This window comes from Stegodyphus dumicola, chromosome 2 (assembly GCF_044657685.1).
Source record: "Stegodyphus dumicola isolate Sdum_Otavi_A_Nest chromosome 2, ASM4465768v1".
NCBI classification, from domain to species: Eukaryota; Metazoa; Arthropoda; class Arachnida; order Araneae; family Eresidae; genus Stegodyphus; species Stegodyphus dumicola.
Genome location: NC_140769.1, coordinates 91379225 through 91396962, shown reverse-complemented (window position 1 = coordinate 91396962; position 17738 = coordinate 91379225). Strand labels below are relative to the sequence as shown.

The 17738-nt window shown below is 32.3% G+C and overlaps 1 protein-coding gene across 13 annotated transcripts in view; it reads right to left on the bottom strand.

Moving 5' to 3' along the window:
- LOC118189641 (acyl-coenzyme A synthetase ACSM3, mitochondrial-like) overlaps positions 1-17738 on the bottom strand; it is a 129571-nt gene that overhangs the window by 29658 nt on the left and 82175 nt on the right. For all 13 annotated transcript variants that reach the window (XR_015039494.1, XR_015039493.1, XR_015039492.1 and 10 more), the window contains one exon: positions 8233-8360. Coding sequence is in view for 10 of the 13 variants with exons in the window: in XM_085810883.1 (XP_085667009.1) it covers positions 8233-8360 (128 nt within the window). In the remaining 3 variants the exon portion in view is untranslated. The remainder of the gene's footprint in view (positions 1-8232; positions 8361-17738) is intronic.

The window sequence follows — 17738 nt, the reverse complement described above, 5'->3', positions numbered from 1 at the left end:
GGTGATTTTGTGGAAGAATCCGGAAAACACATTTTCGAAGCCCTACGATCGATTCTTCCAGAAGTTGAAATGTGGCAGGAGAGATGGAATTCGGGTTTGACTGGTCACAGAACTTCCAGATTTATTCCCAAAATTTCGATGTGAAAGAACGTAGATTCCAAAAGCTGCTTATTCTTTACAGGCCATGGTCCGTTCCTGTCATATGTACACTGCTCAAAAAAAAAAAAAAAAAAAAAAAAAAAGGACAGTGCTATATTTCCCGTTCTACTGGGGCGATTCACGAAATTCAAATTGCGTTCTTCATGTCTCGAAAGCTCGACTTAGGATATATATTAGATTTATATATAGCACTATTCTAACATAGGTATTTTGACCCAAAATAGGACTTTTTCTGAAATAACATACCATTTTTGTTACATATTTCGAATCTACGGCTCAAATTATGCCAAAATATCAAGTTTTGTAAAAATCGTACGAGTAGTTTTTAAAATATTAGCTCTCAAAATTTTATCTCCTCAATGTTAATTGAATTTGGCAAATATTTATTTATATCTCTTTTTTTATTAAACTTTTTTTTATTTTTTCTCTCACATTTCGAAATTTAGGTTCATTCCAAATAAAATTTACCCATTTTATGTGTTTTATTTTTTAAATTTCTATTTTAAAATAATTTTTATAAATTTTTCGAAAAAAATTTTGAATTATAACCTATAAAATTTTTAAAATCATCTTAAAGTAGGTATATTTTTAAGCATATCTGCAAAAAATTAGACTTTTTTATTCAAAATTTTCTAAGATATACACAAATTTACATATTTTCGCGTTTTGAAATTTGGCATCTTTTTTTTGAGCGATAATAACGCCAAATGTGGTCTATGGATTTTTGTTACACTGTATTGCCACAGCTATTTTTAACCTTAAATTTCAAGTAAAATTTTACGGAGAATTAATTATATGACATTTTTTCCCTCAATGATGCGTAATAAATATTTATTAATACTATATGAAAAGCTACTTTTTTAAATAAATTTTTTAATATTTTTTTTAATTTCTCTCTCTCTCTCTTTTTTTTTTTTTTAAAAGTAAATTTTTACCTTCGGCGTTTTATCGTCTGCTACTTTTCTTCGTTTAAATCGAATTGTCTAAAACTGAGAATTTTCGTTTGATGTTTATTTGAATTTTATGACATTAACTGCACAATTTATTTCTAAACAAACTGATGCTTTTGAAGTGGCTGAAAGAGCGGCTGGTACTATCATTCATATTTTTAAAGCACAGTATATTTTTATAGAAACATAAAATTTAGAATAATTATTTTTATAAAAGTCAAATTATGATATAAACATACAACTCTCTAGAGACTGAATTAATGGAAGATGATCTGCAGCTACTTAATCGCTGGATAACTCAGCAGATTCTGTAGACAAGTAAGAATAATTATATAAACGACACCCATCATTCAGGATTCAATTAACAACGAGGATACGATGTTTATTAAATGAATTTAAGAAATTTTAAAACATAAAAAACCAACTCATTTTTATCCTAAAATGTATTTTTGTGCGTAGCGTATTTTCATTATATCCTTAAAATTCTAATTTAGAATATAATTGTCAAGAACTGAATCCTAATCATCAGTAATATAATAAGGAATTATTAGGGTTATTAATAAATCCTTCTTATAAAGTAATTGCAAATATTTCAAAAAACTTTCTGTCTGAATGCAAATATTTTTCTTTGCAAATATTTTTAATTTTATATTAATCAAGATTGCACACGATATTATTTATTTGCACTTCAATTTTTAACGTCAGTTCTAGTAGAAGTTAAAAATCAATTATATTTAATTAAGGATTGGACTGGATTGGATTATTTAATTATGGCAAAGCACACGAGGGCTATTTGCCTAAAGGGAGGGATGCCTTTGTGGAGGACTTTCTAAGGGAAACTGGCTCGTATACACGTTACACATGGGGAAAACCACGAAAACACCCATGCAACCAGCCCGTTCGAGGGATTCGAACCTCGGACCGAACTACCAGAGATCAGCGTCTTTACCGCTCGGCCGCTGGTGGGCTATTTAATTAAGGAATGGCCATCTAAGTTTAGAAACAGCGTACCGTAACAGCAATTCAATTATTGGCGCCGTATCTTTCATGTTACTCCCGATTGGCTAGCTACATGATTTTTAATGAGTATTCGGGTTTTGCTAGTAACTTCACTTGGAAATCGCGCTTAAACTGGGTTATTTTGTTATTTGAACATAGGAAGAACATGGGAGTTATTTGATTAAGATGCTTTCATAGAGAACCTTTGTAAAGAGAACCTAGAAAACTACGAAAACCAACTATGCAGCCTGGGTTAGACTTCGCAACAAACAATTAGTATTTAACAATCTTCAAATGCTAGGCAACTGGTGAGGCTCCAATTAAATCTCCAATTTAATATTTTATTTGTCAATATTTAAAATATTGTTGTATTCTTAGACACAAAAAGGAAAATTTAAGTTTTGTTAACTCGTTAGTAAACTACCAAGCCGTAGTGCAAATGAATATTCAATTTCTTTTGCAGTAATTGTATTCACTTAATATTCTTGGAATATGAGGTAAAGAAGGAACGTTCTCGGAAGATTAAAGAAGTGTTTAAATCCAGTGATATTAGGTTTCTCTTACAAGCTCAGGATCAAAATGATTCTGCAATTGTACGAGTAGTTGACTTGTAAATGGCTGTGAATTAAGCAGATGACTTTTAATCTTTCGTTTTCAGTCAGAAAACGTATTCCTCCCCCAAAAAAGTACTTTGTATTGCATGGCAATGCATCTTTTCATTATTCAATAACCAGTTGGAGAACCGCTTGTGTTCCGAAAATAAGTATGTGTACTCAATCGTCCTGCATGTTCTTCAAATTTGTCTTCTTGTGATTTTTCTTTCCCAAAAACTAAAGTTGCCTCTCAAAGGAAAGTTTTTTGACATGGAAGAGACAAAAGGAGTATGACATCTACTTTTAGAGGCATGTCAAAAACAGATCTCTATAAGCTTTCTCTTCCATTACATGTTGTGCAGTCAGACAAAAAGTTGCATCAGCGTACATTCTATAACCTATTTTTATTACACTCTGATTACTTTATTAATATACAGTGAATATATACTAAATCTTTTACTTTAGCTTAAGTAATTCGGAATTTTTGACGGAATTGTTGTTAGAACTAGGACTTAGAAGATAAGTCAAATTAAATATTTCGATAACCCAATAAATTCAAGATCGAAGTTTCAATATTTTATTTTCGGAGGGAGGGGAAATTTTTTCAGTTTTGGTCCATTATCCTATGTATATTTGCTTCGATTCTTTATTTTCCATAAAAGCGAAAAATTTACGCATGGTATACATATAACGCATAGCTTCAAATTAAAATTTAATAATATACAGAGTGGTTACAATTGAAGTTTCACATTGAATCGGTCATAGAAGGAAAACTACTGGATCAAATGTTATCAAACTTGGTAATGGTGTAAAGGAGATCATGGGAATTTATTTTCCGCGAAAAAAAGGAAGTTCGAAACCTCACCACCAGGGGGAAATGGCGCTGTATGCAATATTGTTAAACGAAATATGGGTCGGAATCTAACTTAACCTTTTGTTACACGGGTTTAATATGTCGTATACCCTTAAGAAACTTTGAAGTAGGCAAATTACCATTTAAAGGCGTTAAATTCGATAAAAGTCGAGTGCGCCATCCGTGTAAGTGAGAAATTCGTCCGTGAAAACCACGAATTAGCGATTAGAAAATGTGAGATCGCAAATCACTCGCACAAGTGCGTACAATCTGGAAATCATTTTCTTACAGATAGCTAATTTGTAATTTTTGAAGCCTGAATTCGGCCCTAAAACATGAAGATTCAAAACGCTTTTAATCGATTTGTGCCAAAGAAATCCCTCATGTTATCTACCTAGTTCCATTGCATTCTCCTACTGCATTCGATTGCATAGCAGTCATTCCACACCGTCTGGTTTCATAACTGAACCATTTTTCTCTGAAAAGAAGTCGACAGCTGAATCACTGTGATTGCACCTCGCTTAGAGTCAATGTTAAAATGTTCCGTGATACACGGACTACTACTACTAGGATTTTTATGCAGGGCTGGGCCCCACCTCACATGTATCGCACAGTTACTTAGGCAACATTTCACGAATGAACGTCTTATAGGCCGACCTCATCCTCTGTGACTTTTGGCTATGGGGTTATCTCGAAAGCACTGTTTATGGTGATAATCTAAACAATTTGGCAGAAATGAAAAATGTGATACATTGACATGTCCGTAACATTCCTTCTGATATGCTAAGAGCTGCTGTTGAGAATGCAGTAACAGGATTTAACTTGCTTTCGGAAAATGCTGGACGCTACATTGAACATGCTTTGTAACACGTTTCGGAAAATATGAAACACATTTTAAACAGATGTTTTCGTGTCTTATTTCATTTAACAATATTGTATACAGTGCCATTTTTTCCCTGGTGGTGTGTTTTTGAACCCTTTTTTTTTTTTTTTTTTTTTTTTTTTTTTTCCCCGCGGAAAATAAATTCCCATAACCTCCTTTACACGATTCCCAAGTTTGATAACATTTGGTCCGGTAGATTTCCTTTTATGACCATTTCAACTTTAATTATAACCACCATGTAAAAAAGCTTTAAAATATTAAAGATTTTAAAAGATTAAAGATTTTAAAGCGTTAAAAGATTGACAGTTTGGTTCAAGTCCCAGCTTTAAAAAATATATATATAAATATAATCTTTTATATTAATCCTCTTAGAAAGAATGTTTTAAGAAGCTAATTTTTCTCTCGAAAAGCTAATTTTTCCTTCTTATAGATTGTATAAAAAAACATGATCTTTAATATGATTTAGATTGTTTCAGCCGATATAAAAATCGGGTCACTCGGTGGTACAGAATAAACCCTGCTGGACTGTTTTATTTCTTTGTCATTTAGCAAAAATCTTTTAATTAAAATATTTATCCTTTGGACTTCGCTTTAAACTTTATCTATAGTTAAAATGACTAGAAAATGAAAAGCTGTTTTTAGCTGAAACGCAATTCATATAATTGATATTTTAAAAAATTGACAAGAATGCAAAATTTATGGAAGTCTAGCAGTCGAAAAATCTTAATTTTCTTGTGTGAGCACTGAAAATAACTGTAGAAGGAAAGAAGAAAATTAGAGAGAAAAGTAAGCAAAAATTTGCAGGGAAATTTGGCTGTCAGACATACCAAGATGTTTCAAAAAGTTGGACGCTTTCGAATATACTTTCAGGATACTTCAAAGAATTAGTCCAAGTGTTTCAAAGAGAAAACACTTGGACGTGTACACCAGCAAATACCATCAATTGAGCTTGTGTTAACAGAAAAGACAAAAACGATATCATTGCAGATTAATGTGAAGAGCGACTGGTTTTAAACTATACCAGTGTAAATTACACAGGTTGTGTAAATTACGTTATAGAATATCATATCGTATCATAAATGGAGAATCCCATGATTTTCTCAGTCGAATTATTTGAAGATTCAGGAGTTTATCCAGTGATGTATGTGGATGTCACCTAAAGATGTTTTTTTCCCCTCCTGATGAAACAGCGGCCGAGCGGTAAAGTCGCTGAACACTGGTAGTTCGGTCCGAGGTTCGAATCCCGCGAACGGGCTGGCTGCATGGGCGTTTTCGTGGTTTTCCCTATGTATAACGTGTATGCGAGCCAGTTTTCCTTAGAAAGTCCTTCACGAAGGCATCTCTCCCCTTAGGCAGATAGCCCTTGTGTGCTTTGGCATAATTAAATAAACCAAAACCTTTTGATGAAACCAGTCTTTTCTTTCATCTCATACCTTCAAAATGTATAGCCTCTAAAGATTGATAAAGGCTATGACGAAGTACTTCGTGAAGAACTTTCTAAGGGAAACCAGCTGTCATACGCGGTGCACATGAGAAAATCCACGAAAACGCCCATGCAACCAGCCCGTTTACCGGGGTTCGAACCCCGGAGTGAACTACCAGTGTTCAGCGACTTTACCGCTCGGCCGTTTGTGGGCCTTTATGAAATGGAAGGTCTTTATTTAAAATGATTGTCAGAAATACCAAAATGTTTCGAAAAGTTGGATACTTTTTAATATAATTTCAGAATGCTTAAAGGAAAAGAGAAGAAAAAATAAATTTTTTCGTAAAATTTAGTATTTGTATTTTTTTTTTAATTTAAAACTTTTCAATCTTATTATATTTGATCCTTGCGATTTCAAAAATAAAATATTTGACTAAAATATGAATAACATTTTAAGAAACCAAATGTAGGATAAAATTGTGTAAAGCAGTGTATGCAAGTCATCCTAAGTTAAAATGTCGGTTATACATATCTCTTATTTATATATATCTTTTCTGAACGGAACATTGAAAGGCGTGTAAAACTGTGCTTTACTGTATTTTCTCTTTTAATATAGTATGCAGTTTTCAAACGCATCGTAGTCTGAGTTACAAAGTATTCTTCCGAAAGAAACGCAGTTCAAATAAATAAAATCAAATTCTGGAAAATTGATATAAATAAATATATTTAAAATGCTCACTTCGAAGGAATAAATAGAAAATTTTAAAACAATTATCTGAAGAGACAATGCAACACAAACAATTAAAATAAAAGTATAAAAATTTAAAAATTACCTAAAATAATAACTATGACGAAAAATATATATAAAAACTATTTGAAAAAAAAAATAAATAAAATAAAATAAACGCTGCACCTTTATTTACGCAGCTCGTATAGGTAAATAGAAATTTTTAAAACAGTTATTCGAAGGGGGGGAAAAAAATGTGCAACTTAAACAATTAAAATGAAATTCGAAAAAGAAAAAATTACTTAAAATAATAAGTTATAATTAAAAATATAATATAAAGAATATTATTTGGAAAAAAGGAACCCTCTCACGGGAAAGGAAACTAGGTTGCCATATATTAAGAATTTCGCCAAGTGAAGTATTCTTGGCGCAAACTGACAAAAAAGTGCCAACATAAATTTGTGAATTTCTCCGTAAATTTCGCTCCAAATTTTACAAAATTTCATATTTAGGCGTAATTTGAGTCGTAGAATCGAAATATGTAAAAAAATTGGTATGTTATTTCAGAAAAAGTCCGATTTTGTGTCAAAATACCTATGTTAGAATAGTGCTATATATAAATCTAATATATATCACAAGTCGCGCTTTCGAGACATGAAGAACGCAATTTGAATTTTGTCAATCGGCCCAGTAGATCGGGAGATATAGGACTGTCCCTTTTTTTTTTTTTTTTTTTTTTTTTTTTTGAGCAGTGTACATTGTTTTAGCATTAAAGAGAATGCTCTCTGCCGATGCGGTGCATTCGGTGACTCAGATCATTATGTTTTTAGCTATCTGCACAGATAGTCGGTACAAAATCCTTACAGTATGAGAAAAATTATATTTGCTTTATAACATGAACAAATTGCAAAGAAAATATTCCAAAACCATCGCTCTCAAAATTAAAAGATCTAAAATTATATGCAATATGTAAACACTTAAATGCAAGACATGTGCCACAAATTAAAACGAAATACATCAAAAAGTTACCATTCTAAAATAAATAAATTATTTAAAACAATAAAAAAAAATAGCACAACAATACAGAAAAACATAAATGCAATCAAAAACAAATAAAATATTTACAAATATTTACATCATCGCCTCTACACTAAGGACGACACACGTATAATATACCTCCTTTTATTCATACTTATTATTTTTTATCTGAAATCAAACAGCCTCACTAGAGGTTGCACTTGTTTAGCAGTCCATTTCACCTGACTACGAACTTTGACGAAAGAGCTCTTCGCACTTATTAGCGTCTCGCTGAACTACGAGTTTTATCGTGAGACTGGTTCGAAGTAATTTACGATTTATTTTGTGTACTAAGGAGATATTGTTAAATATCCACTTTCTTACTGAGTTATTTTCGACTATTATCATGCTATGTATATTATTCATTTTGCTTAATAAAATTATTCATTTCTTCTTGTTTATCTGGACTTACTGTTTAAAAAAAGCAATGATCTCATAGTTGCCAACAATATATATACAAATATAGTTGAAATTAAAGTAAATGCAAATATTAAAAGTAAATATTCATAATAAATAACACATTTTTTTTTTTTTTTTTTTTCTTCCAAAAAAGCAACTGAGAATTTACCCAGCTGAATTGATGACATCATCGTTTCTTCCAACAAACCAAAAATAACCGTCTTCATCATAATATGCCATATCTCCGGTATGGAAGTACTTTTCTGTAAGCCTCACCTTCGTCATTTCAGGATTATTCTGGGGGAAAAAATAATAAAATAAAATAAAATCTGAAAGCTTTCACATTTTATATATTTTAATGTTTTGTGGGATGCCTTTATTTATTAAATATCATGTTTTTCGCACTTAAACGTGTAAGGATCTTAAGTTTTACTAACGTTTATTTTATTTTAAAACTTTACTATCTTTTCTTATTTTCCACTTCCGGTCAGAATTAAATGCGTTAAGCCAAGAGTTAGATAGAGAATAAAAGTCGGCCGCCTTGCCACTGTATTCAGCACGAGTTTTCAATCAGCTACTGTCTGCCCTTTAAGGCCAGAGGTTTAGTCCTCTTGCTATTTAAAACGTGTTGTAGTCTCGGCAGTGTGCGTACTACATACGTGATAATTGAAAAGGCCACTCTTAGTGTTAGTCAATTGTGTAAAGCACTCGAAGTTAACTCTTATTTTTAGTTAGTTAGTAGTCTTTATATTTTTACGTTCAGACCACAAGTGGTTGGTTTTTGTATCCCGAAGTGCGTGAGCCCCTGTAATATCCTGAACAATAAAGGGTAAAGTTAGCCCTTCCTGCTTGTTTCGTCGATTCCACGCATATTTGAACATAGCTTGAGTAAGCTCCCTGTTCCTATTCAGGTCACTCAATATTCCCGAAACAAATTAAAAGACATACAAGTCCTGAGAAATGATATAAAATTCAATTCAACATCAATATCACAAAATATTTAAAAACAGCATATCTTTAGAATTCTCGATAGACAGTCTCGCGAGCTGAAAAATAAAATGTATTTTTCCGTACAGTGTTGCCATTGCTAACCTTGAAGTCGTTCAGTTTGTTTCGTTAAAGTTTTAAAAAATAAGAAACAGAAAATAAAATAAATTCGAAATTCAAAATTCAGGCTTCCAGGTGCTCATATTCAGGTGCAGGATTACGTAATTCAAAATTCGATGGCTCTAGGTAACGTCGTTTTTTCGCAATGAGAAATACGTACACTGCTCAAAAGGAAAAAAAAAAAAAAAAAAATAAAAAAAATAAATGGGACAGTTCTATATCTCCCGATCTACTGGGCCGATTGACAAAATTCAAATTGCGTTCTTCATGTCTCGAAAGCGCGACTTGTGATATATATTAGATTTATATATAGCAAATTTCTAACATAGGTATTTTGACACGAAATCGCACTTTTTCTGAAATAACATACCAATTTTTTTACATATTTCGATTCTACGACTCAAATTACGCCTAAATATGAAATTTTGTAAAATTTGAAGTGAAATTTACGGAGAAATTCACAAATTTATGTTGGCACTTTTTTGTCAGTTTGCGCCAAGAATACTTCACTTGGCGAACTTCTTAATATATGGCAACCTAGTTTCCTTTCCCGTGAGAGGAAAAAAAGTCACCATCGTTCCTTTTTTCCAAATATATTCTTTATATTATATTTTTAATTATAACTTGTTATTTTAAGTAATTTTTTCTTTTTCGAATTTCATTTTAATTGTTTAAGTTGCACGTTTTTTTTTTTTTTTTTTTTTTTTTTTTTTTTTTCTTCCCGAATAACTGTTTTAAAAATTTCTGTTTACCTATTCGAACTGCGTAAATAAAGGTGCAGCGTTCATTTTTTTTCAAATAGTTTTCTTTATATATATTTTTCGTCATAGTTATTATTTTAGGTAATTTTTAAATTTTTATACTTTTATTTTAATTATTTGTGTTGCATTGTCTCTTCAGATAATTGTTTTAAAATTTTCTATGTATTCCTTCGAACCGAGCATTTTAAATATATTTATTAATATCAATTTTCCAGAATTTGATTTTATTTATTTGAACTGCGTTTCTTTCGGAAGAATACTTTGTAACTCAGACTACGATGCGTTTGGAAACTGCATACTATATTAAAAGAGAAAATACAGTAAAGCACAGTTTTACACGCCTTTCAATATTCCGTTCAGAAAAGATATATATAAATAAGAGAGAAGTATAACCGACATTTTAACTTAGGATGACTTGCATACACTGCTTTACACAATTTTATCCTACATTTGGTTTCTTAAAATGTTATTCATATTTTAGTCAAATATTTTATTTTTGAAATCGCAAGGATCAAATATAATAAGATTGAAAAGTTTTAAATTAAAAAAAAATACAAATACTAAATTTTACGAAAAAATTTATTTTTCTTCTCTTTTTTTTTAAGCATTCTGAAAGTATACTAAAAAGTATCCAACTTTTCGAAACAATTTTGGTATTTCTGACAATCATTTTAAATAAAGTTATCGCCTTCCGTTACATAAAGGCCCACAAACGGCCGAGCGGTAAAGACGCTGATCACTGGTAGTTCGGTCCGAGGTTCGAATCCCGCATACGGGCTGGTTGCATGGGTGTTTGCGTGGTTTTCCCGATTTGCAACGTGTATACGAGCCAGTTTTCCTTAGAAAGTCCTCCACGAAGGCATCCCTCCCTTTAGGCAGATAGCCCTCGTGTGCTTTGCCATAATTAAATAATCCAATCCAATCCTTAATTAAATATAATTGATTTGTAACTTTTGCTAGAACTGACGTTAAGAATTGAAGTGTAAATAAATAATGTCGTGTGCAATCTTGATTAATGTAAAATTAAAAATATTTGCATTCAGACAGAAAGTTTTTTGAAATATTTGCAATTACTTTATCAGAAGGATTTATTAATAACCGTAATAATTACTTATTATATTACTGATGATTAGGATTCAGTTCTTGACAATTACATTCTAAATTAGAATTTTAAGGATATAATGAAAATACGCTACGCACAAAAATACATTTTAGGAAAAAAATTACTTGATTTTTTATGTTTTAAAACTTCTTAAATTCATTTAGTAAACATCGTATCCTCGTTGTTTATTGAATCCAGAATGTTGGTGTCGTTTGTATAATTATTCTTACTTGTCCACAGAATCTGCTGACTTATCCAGCCATTAAGTAGCTGCAGATCATTTCTACATAACCATTGAACTTCCATTAATTCAGTCTCTAGAGGGTTGTATGTTTATATCATAATTTGACTTTTATAAAAAATGATTATTCTAAATATTATGTTTCTATAAAAATATATTGTGCTTTAAAAATATGGATGATAGTACCTGCCACTCTTTCAGCCACTTCAAAAGCATCAGTTTGTTTAGAAATAAATTGTGCAGTTAATGTCATAAAATTCAAATAAACATCAAACGAAAATTCTCAGTTTTAGACAATTCGATTTAAACGAAGAAAAGTAGCAGACGATAAAACGCCGAAGGTAAAAATTTACTTTAAAAAAAAAAAAAGAGAGAGAGAGAGAGAAATTAAAAAAAATATTAAAAAATTTATTTAAAAAAGTAGCTTTTCATATAGTATTAATAAATATTTATTACGCATCATTGAGGGAAAAAATGTCATATAATTAATTCTCCGTAAAATTTTACTTGAAATTTAAGGTTAAAAATAGCTGTGGCAATACAGTGTAACAAAAATCCATAGACCACATTTGGCGTTATTATCGCTCAAAAAAAAGATGCCAAATTTCAAAACGCGAAAATATGTAAATTTGTGTATATCTTAGAAAATTTTGAATAAAAAAGTCTAATTTTTTGCAGATATGCTTAAAAATATACCTACTTTAAGATGATTTTAAAAATTTTATAGGTTATAATTCAAAATTTTTTTCGAAAAATTTATAAAAATTATTTTAAAATAGAAATTTAAAAAATAAAACACAAAAAATGGGTAAATTTTATTTGGAATGAACCTAAATTTCGAAATGTGAGAGAAAAAATAAAAAAAAGTTTAATAAAAAAAGAGATATAAATAAATATTTGCCAAATTCAATTAACATTGAGGAGATAAAATTTTGAGAGCTAATATTTTAAAAACTACTCGTACGATTTTTACAAAACTTGGTATTCTGGCATAATTTGAGTCGTAGAATCGAAATATGTAAAAAAATTGGTATGTTATTTCAGAAAAAGTCCTATTTTGTGTCAAATACCTATGTTAGAATAGTGCTATATATAAATCTAATATATATCCTAAGTCGCGCTTTCGAGACATGAAGAACGCAATTTGAATTTCGTGAATCGCCCCAGTAGAACGGGAGATATAGCACTGTCCCATTTTTTATTTTGAGCAGTGTACATAATTTTTTGCAGATTCTTAATTATTTAATTTCTTCAAATCTAATACAGGGCGATAACATTTGGCGGCAGCATTTTGAAAAGCTATTCAAATATTTAGAAGGATTGAACGCAAAATGCCGTTTTGAGACAAAAAAACCTTCTGAGCTAACGCTCTGAGCTTAATAAATAAATAAATAAATAGAATCTGAAAGCTTTCATATTTTACATTACGCCCAAAGGGGCGTTTTATTATCGTTTTGTATGGTACCTTTATTTATTAAATATCATGCTCTTCGCACTTAAACCATAAAACTCCATTCAACAACAATATCGTAAAATAATTTAAAAATAAACAAGCATATCTTAGAAATTCCAATACACAGGCTCGGGCGCGCTGGAGATAAAAGTATTTTTTCCCTGTGCAGTATTGCTATTGCTCGCTTTGAAATCATTGAGTTTGTTAATCAAAAATTCGTTAAAGTGTTACAAAATATGAAATAGATAATAAAACAAATTTCAAATTCCAAACTCGGGTTTCCGGATGCTCATATTCAGTGAAAGATTACGTTATTCAAAATTTGATGGCTTTAGGTACCGTTGTTTTTCACAATGAGACAAACATACATACATTTATGCAGATTTTTCATTCTTTACTTTCTTTAAATATAAAACAGGGCTCTAATATTTGGTGGACACAATTTGAATAGTGAACCGACATTTATAATGAACAAACGAAAAATGTCAAAACGAAATTAATATTCCTTCTGGGCAAATTGCCCCTTTGGACTAAAAAAAGAAAGGTTTCAGATTATATTACGCTCAAGCAGGCCTATTTTTAACGTTTTGTGTGTAACCTGTGTTTATTGAATATCGTGTTCCTTGCACTTAAACTAAATTAAATTTAATTCAACAGCAATATCACAAAATATTTAAAAACAGTAGATCTTAAGAATTTTCGACAGACACTCTGGCACTCTGGAGATAAATATGTTTTTTTTTCGTACACTGTTGCCATTGCTCTCTTCGAAATCATTGAGTTTGTTAATCAAAAATTCGTTTAAGTTTTACAAAATATAAAACATATTATAAAACAAATTAGAAACTCAAAATTTGGGCTTCCAGTTTGCTCATGTTCGGGTGGAGGATTACGTTATTCAAAATTTGATGGTTTCATACCGTTTCAGGTACCGTGGTTTTTTCATAATGGGAGAAACATACATACATTCATGGAGGTTCTTCATAGTTTAATTTCTTTGAATATAATACACGGCGATAATATGTAAAACAGGGCAAAAATTTAAAAAGTGATTCGCTGTTTATAGTGAAACGATGCAAATGCCGTTTTGAGACTCATAGCCCTTCTGGGCTAACGCTTCTTTGGGCTAAAGTTATCAGGGTCAATGTTCCTTCTTACCTTCTTCGGGAACATACAAGGACCTGACTCGGAACAGAGAGCTTACTGAAGCTATGTTCACTAATTGTGGTAAGTAGACAGGATGCACATGAAGGGTATACAAAACCCTTTATTTTTCTCTATATACAATAACTTCCGTACTTCGGAATACACTGACCCGCCACTTGGGGTCTAACGTAAAAGTATAAAAATAAAACTAAACTCTAATTTAACTTTAAACTAATAAACGTGGAAGATTGGCCTTATATTAACAGGAAGCGTATGTAGTACAGAGACTGTGAACACTACAATACGTTTAAATTTATCAAGAGGATTAAAACCTCTGGCCTGGAAGGCAAACAGCAACTGCGTAACTTCTAAGGTAAGCGGCCTGCTTTGACTCAACTGCTTCCTCTCTCTCGCTTGGCAAAAAGCCACAACTTAAATACTTGGCGTTCGCCAGACAACTTTGCATAAAAACCTTAACGCTTATAATTCTAGCCGGAAGTAGAAAATAAGAAGTGATAGTAAAGATTCAAAATAAAAATAAACGTTAGTAAAACTTAAGATCCTTACATACTTCCCGCCAGAGTTAATTAGTTTGAAACTGAGGTCTAAAACGACCTTGTTGAAAACTTTTAGCTCTAGAATCTAACGCGAGGCCAATCTTTTACAAACATACTTCGCTAGAAACTAGAAATTTAAAAGAAAGAAATTTGTTTTTTTTTTTTTTTTTTTACAATAGCAGCTCCCAGGATATACAAAAATATTTTTTCATCTGTACTGCATCTAAACAGGAGCTTTTATTCAATTCTGGTTCCTTCCAGAGATCTGGAAGGAAAACTAGTTTAATGAAATGTTACACAATGAAATGGCAAGTAACATATACAATTATACTTCTCTTAACATTCTTATTTCATTCATGACTATTTTAATTATCTCTCCCCGTGCTCTCTGACATGTGTTGTAAAAGAACACCAAACACGAATGTGTTTCTGTCTACGTGTTCCACACTTCCTCCTACAATCAAAACACTAACGTGTTAAAATTCAACATAACAAGACCTCTTAACACACCCTAATAATTTCAATTCTAAACCCTGAGGTACTATTCTGAAAGTGTCTAACTCTAAAGTGTAGCGTCAGAGAGCCTAACTACATCATTCAACCTTTAACACATATTCGCCATGCTTTAGTCTTTTTACAGTCACACGAATAAAAAAAAAATTTAACATTCACTTTTACCATATCACGGTATTTCTTAACATTTAAAATAACAGTTCACATTGTATATAAGAACATATTAACATGCCGTTACTTTTACACATTTGAAAACATACATTAGTAGTACATTGTTAACTTCTATTCTTTTCAAAGCAAGTGCCAATTCTTTCTACATTGAAATACTACATTTCAAAAAGTCTTTCAGACTAAAACTTCTCTCTTGCTAGAATGTTTTAAATAAAATTTATACAATAACTTTTTTCAATATTTAAGTCTTTACACAACGCTATTATACATCAACTTTAGTTTTACGCGCGAGTAATTTAAAAACATAATACGAAAATCGGTAACAACTCATTTCTCGCCCTTTTGGCGATAAAGGTAGACCTCGCATGAGGTAAAACTTCTTGAAATCTGCCACTTGCAGTAAGAATGAAATATTAACTTAAGTTTGCAAAGTAACATAAAATTTTACTTATCTTTGTGATATTCGGACATCCTTTTCTGGGCCCAGTCTTTAAAGGTATTGCAGATAGTTGTGTGATTTATCCTCCTTCTTGTACGGGCTCGCCCTTCAGTGCTTTCCTCTGGAAGCTTCCTTTTTTCACCAGTTCGGTCACCCTTGAATACCTTATTTTCTCCTCTGCTTTTGGTCTTGGCCGTTTGATGGCAGCTGGTCTTGGCGGAACCGGGAAACTTCTGTCGTGTTCCTGCTTGGACCTCGTTGTTGGCCGTTCAAATTTTCCTTGTAACTTTTCCTCCGCCGCTGATGGCCCTTCCGCTGTTCGGCTACATTTACTGCGGAGAGTCCTGTCGGATGAGTCGATCTTCCGTTTTAGAGCCGGGTTATAGTTGCCGTCATTTCTCCTGGTTCTCTTCACATACGTCGTCCTTCTCCCTTCTTCATTCTGGGGGTGTTCGTGAACTCTCTTTTCTGGACGGTGGAACGGCTTCTTTTTCTTGCTACCTTCAATTTTTCCGCGGGGCAATTTTCTTTTCACTTGCTCCTGCCTCTTATTGGCTTGCCCTTGTACTTGTCGTTTTTCCACCTCTGGAGCTTGTGCCTGCGGTGTCTGCCGTGCCGGATCCTGCAAAAGATCTGAAAATATTTGCATTTTATTACGATCGAAGTAGAGCTTGATTTGATCAATGTTTGCGGAACAGGTTTCACCCTTTCTGGCTTTTAACACTACTACAGCGTGAGTTATTTTTTCTATAACATATGGTCCTTCAAATCGTGGAAAAAATTTGGCAGTTTTATCTTCTGGTGCTGAAGAAAGTGAATGCTTAATTTTTAAAACTTCATCCCCTACTTTATAAGTTACTCCCCGTCGTTTCAAATCATAATAGAGCTTCTGTTTTCTTTGTGCTACTTCCGTATTCTTCTTTGTTTCCTTAATTAGTTTTTCTATATCACCCATTTTAAATTCTGGGGCTCTTTGTTGCACATAAAATAATTTATCTAACGGTGTTATAATCTTTCTGCCTAGAAAAACTCAGCAGGAGTTTTGCCCGTTGTATCATGTTTTGCGGTCCTAAGGGCGAAAGCAAATTCATTGACATAGTTATCCCAGCTTTTACGAAAACTTTTAACATAACTACGGATAATTTTCACTATATTTCTATTGACCCGTTCCGCTATATTTGATTGCGGCCGATACGGGACCATTTTTAAATGACGTATGCCCAGTTTTTGGCACACGTCTTCAAATATATTACTTACAAATTGAGGACCATTATCCGATATAACTTTTAGGGGCGCCCCGTATTTTAAAATATACTTATTTAAAATAGAATCAGTAACTAATTTCGCGGAGGCTCGCTTTAAGGGAACAATTTCGGTCCATTTACTAAAATGATCAACCATAACAAGGAGATAGCGACTTTTATTTAACTGACTTTTTGGGAAAGGGCCCAATAAATCGATGCCAATTATTTCATTTGGAAATTCGGATTTAATACTATTTAGAAACCCGGCCGGGCGGAAATTAATATAATTAACTGCTTGAGATGTTGGGCAGGACTGGACATACGCCCTTGTTAACTTTTGCAGTTCAGGAAAGTAGACTGCCTCGCGTACGCGTTGGATAGTTTTTCGAATACCAGCATGAGAAGCTAAAGGGCTGTCATGGAGCTCCTGCAGGATATTTAATCTAAGACTAGCTGGGATAACAGGTCGAAATTCGTTGTTGGAATTCGCAGTTTTTGTATAAAATAATAGACCATCTATTAGTTCGTAATGGGCCGCCCTATTTCCTATCGCCACAATATCTTGGTGGCTAAAATTTTCAGGATCCTTCAAATACTCATAAATACTTCCAAACTCAGGATCCTTACCCAGTTCGGTTATTACAGTTTCTCGGGAATTATTACAGTTCTCGGAATAAAAGCATTGCCACCTTTACGGAATTACCTTGTTCATCTATTTTAATTATTGATAGGGCATCTGCTACGATATTTTCTTTTCCGGGTTTATGCTTGATTACCAGATTATATTCTTGCAGCTTGAGTGCCCATCTTATTAAACTTGGGGATAAATTTTTCCCTGAGTACAATCTAGTTACCGCCGCATGATCAGAGTACACTGCTATCGGCGCCTTTCCAAAATAGACTCGGAACTTTTGCACTGCTAACAGAACTGCAAGTGCCTC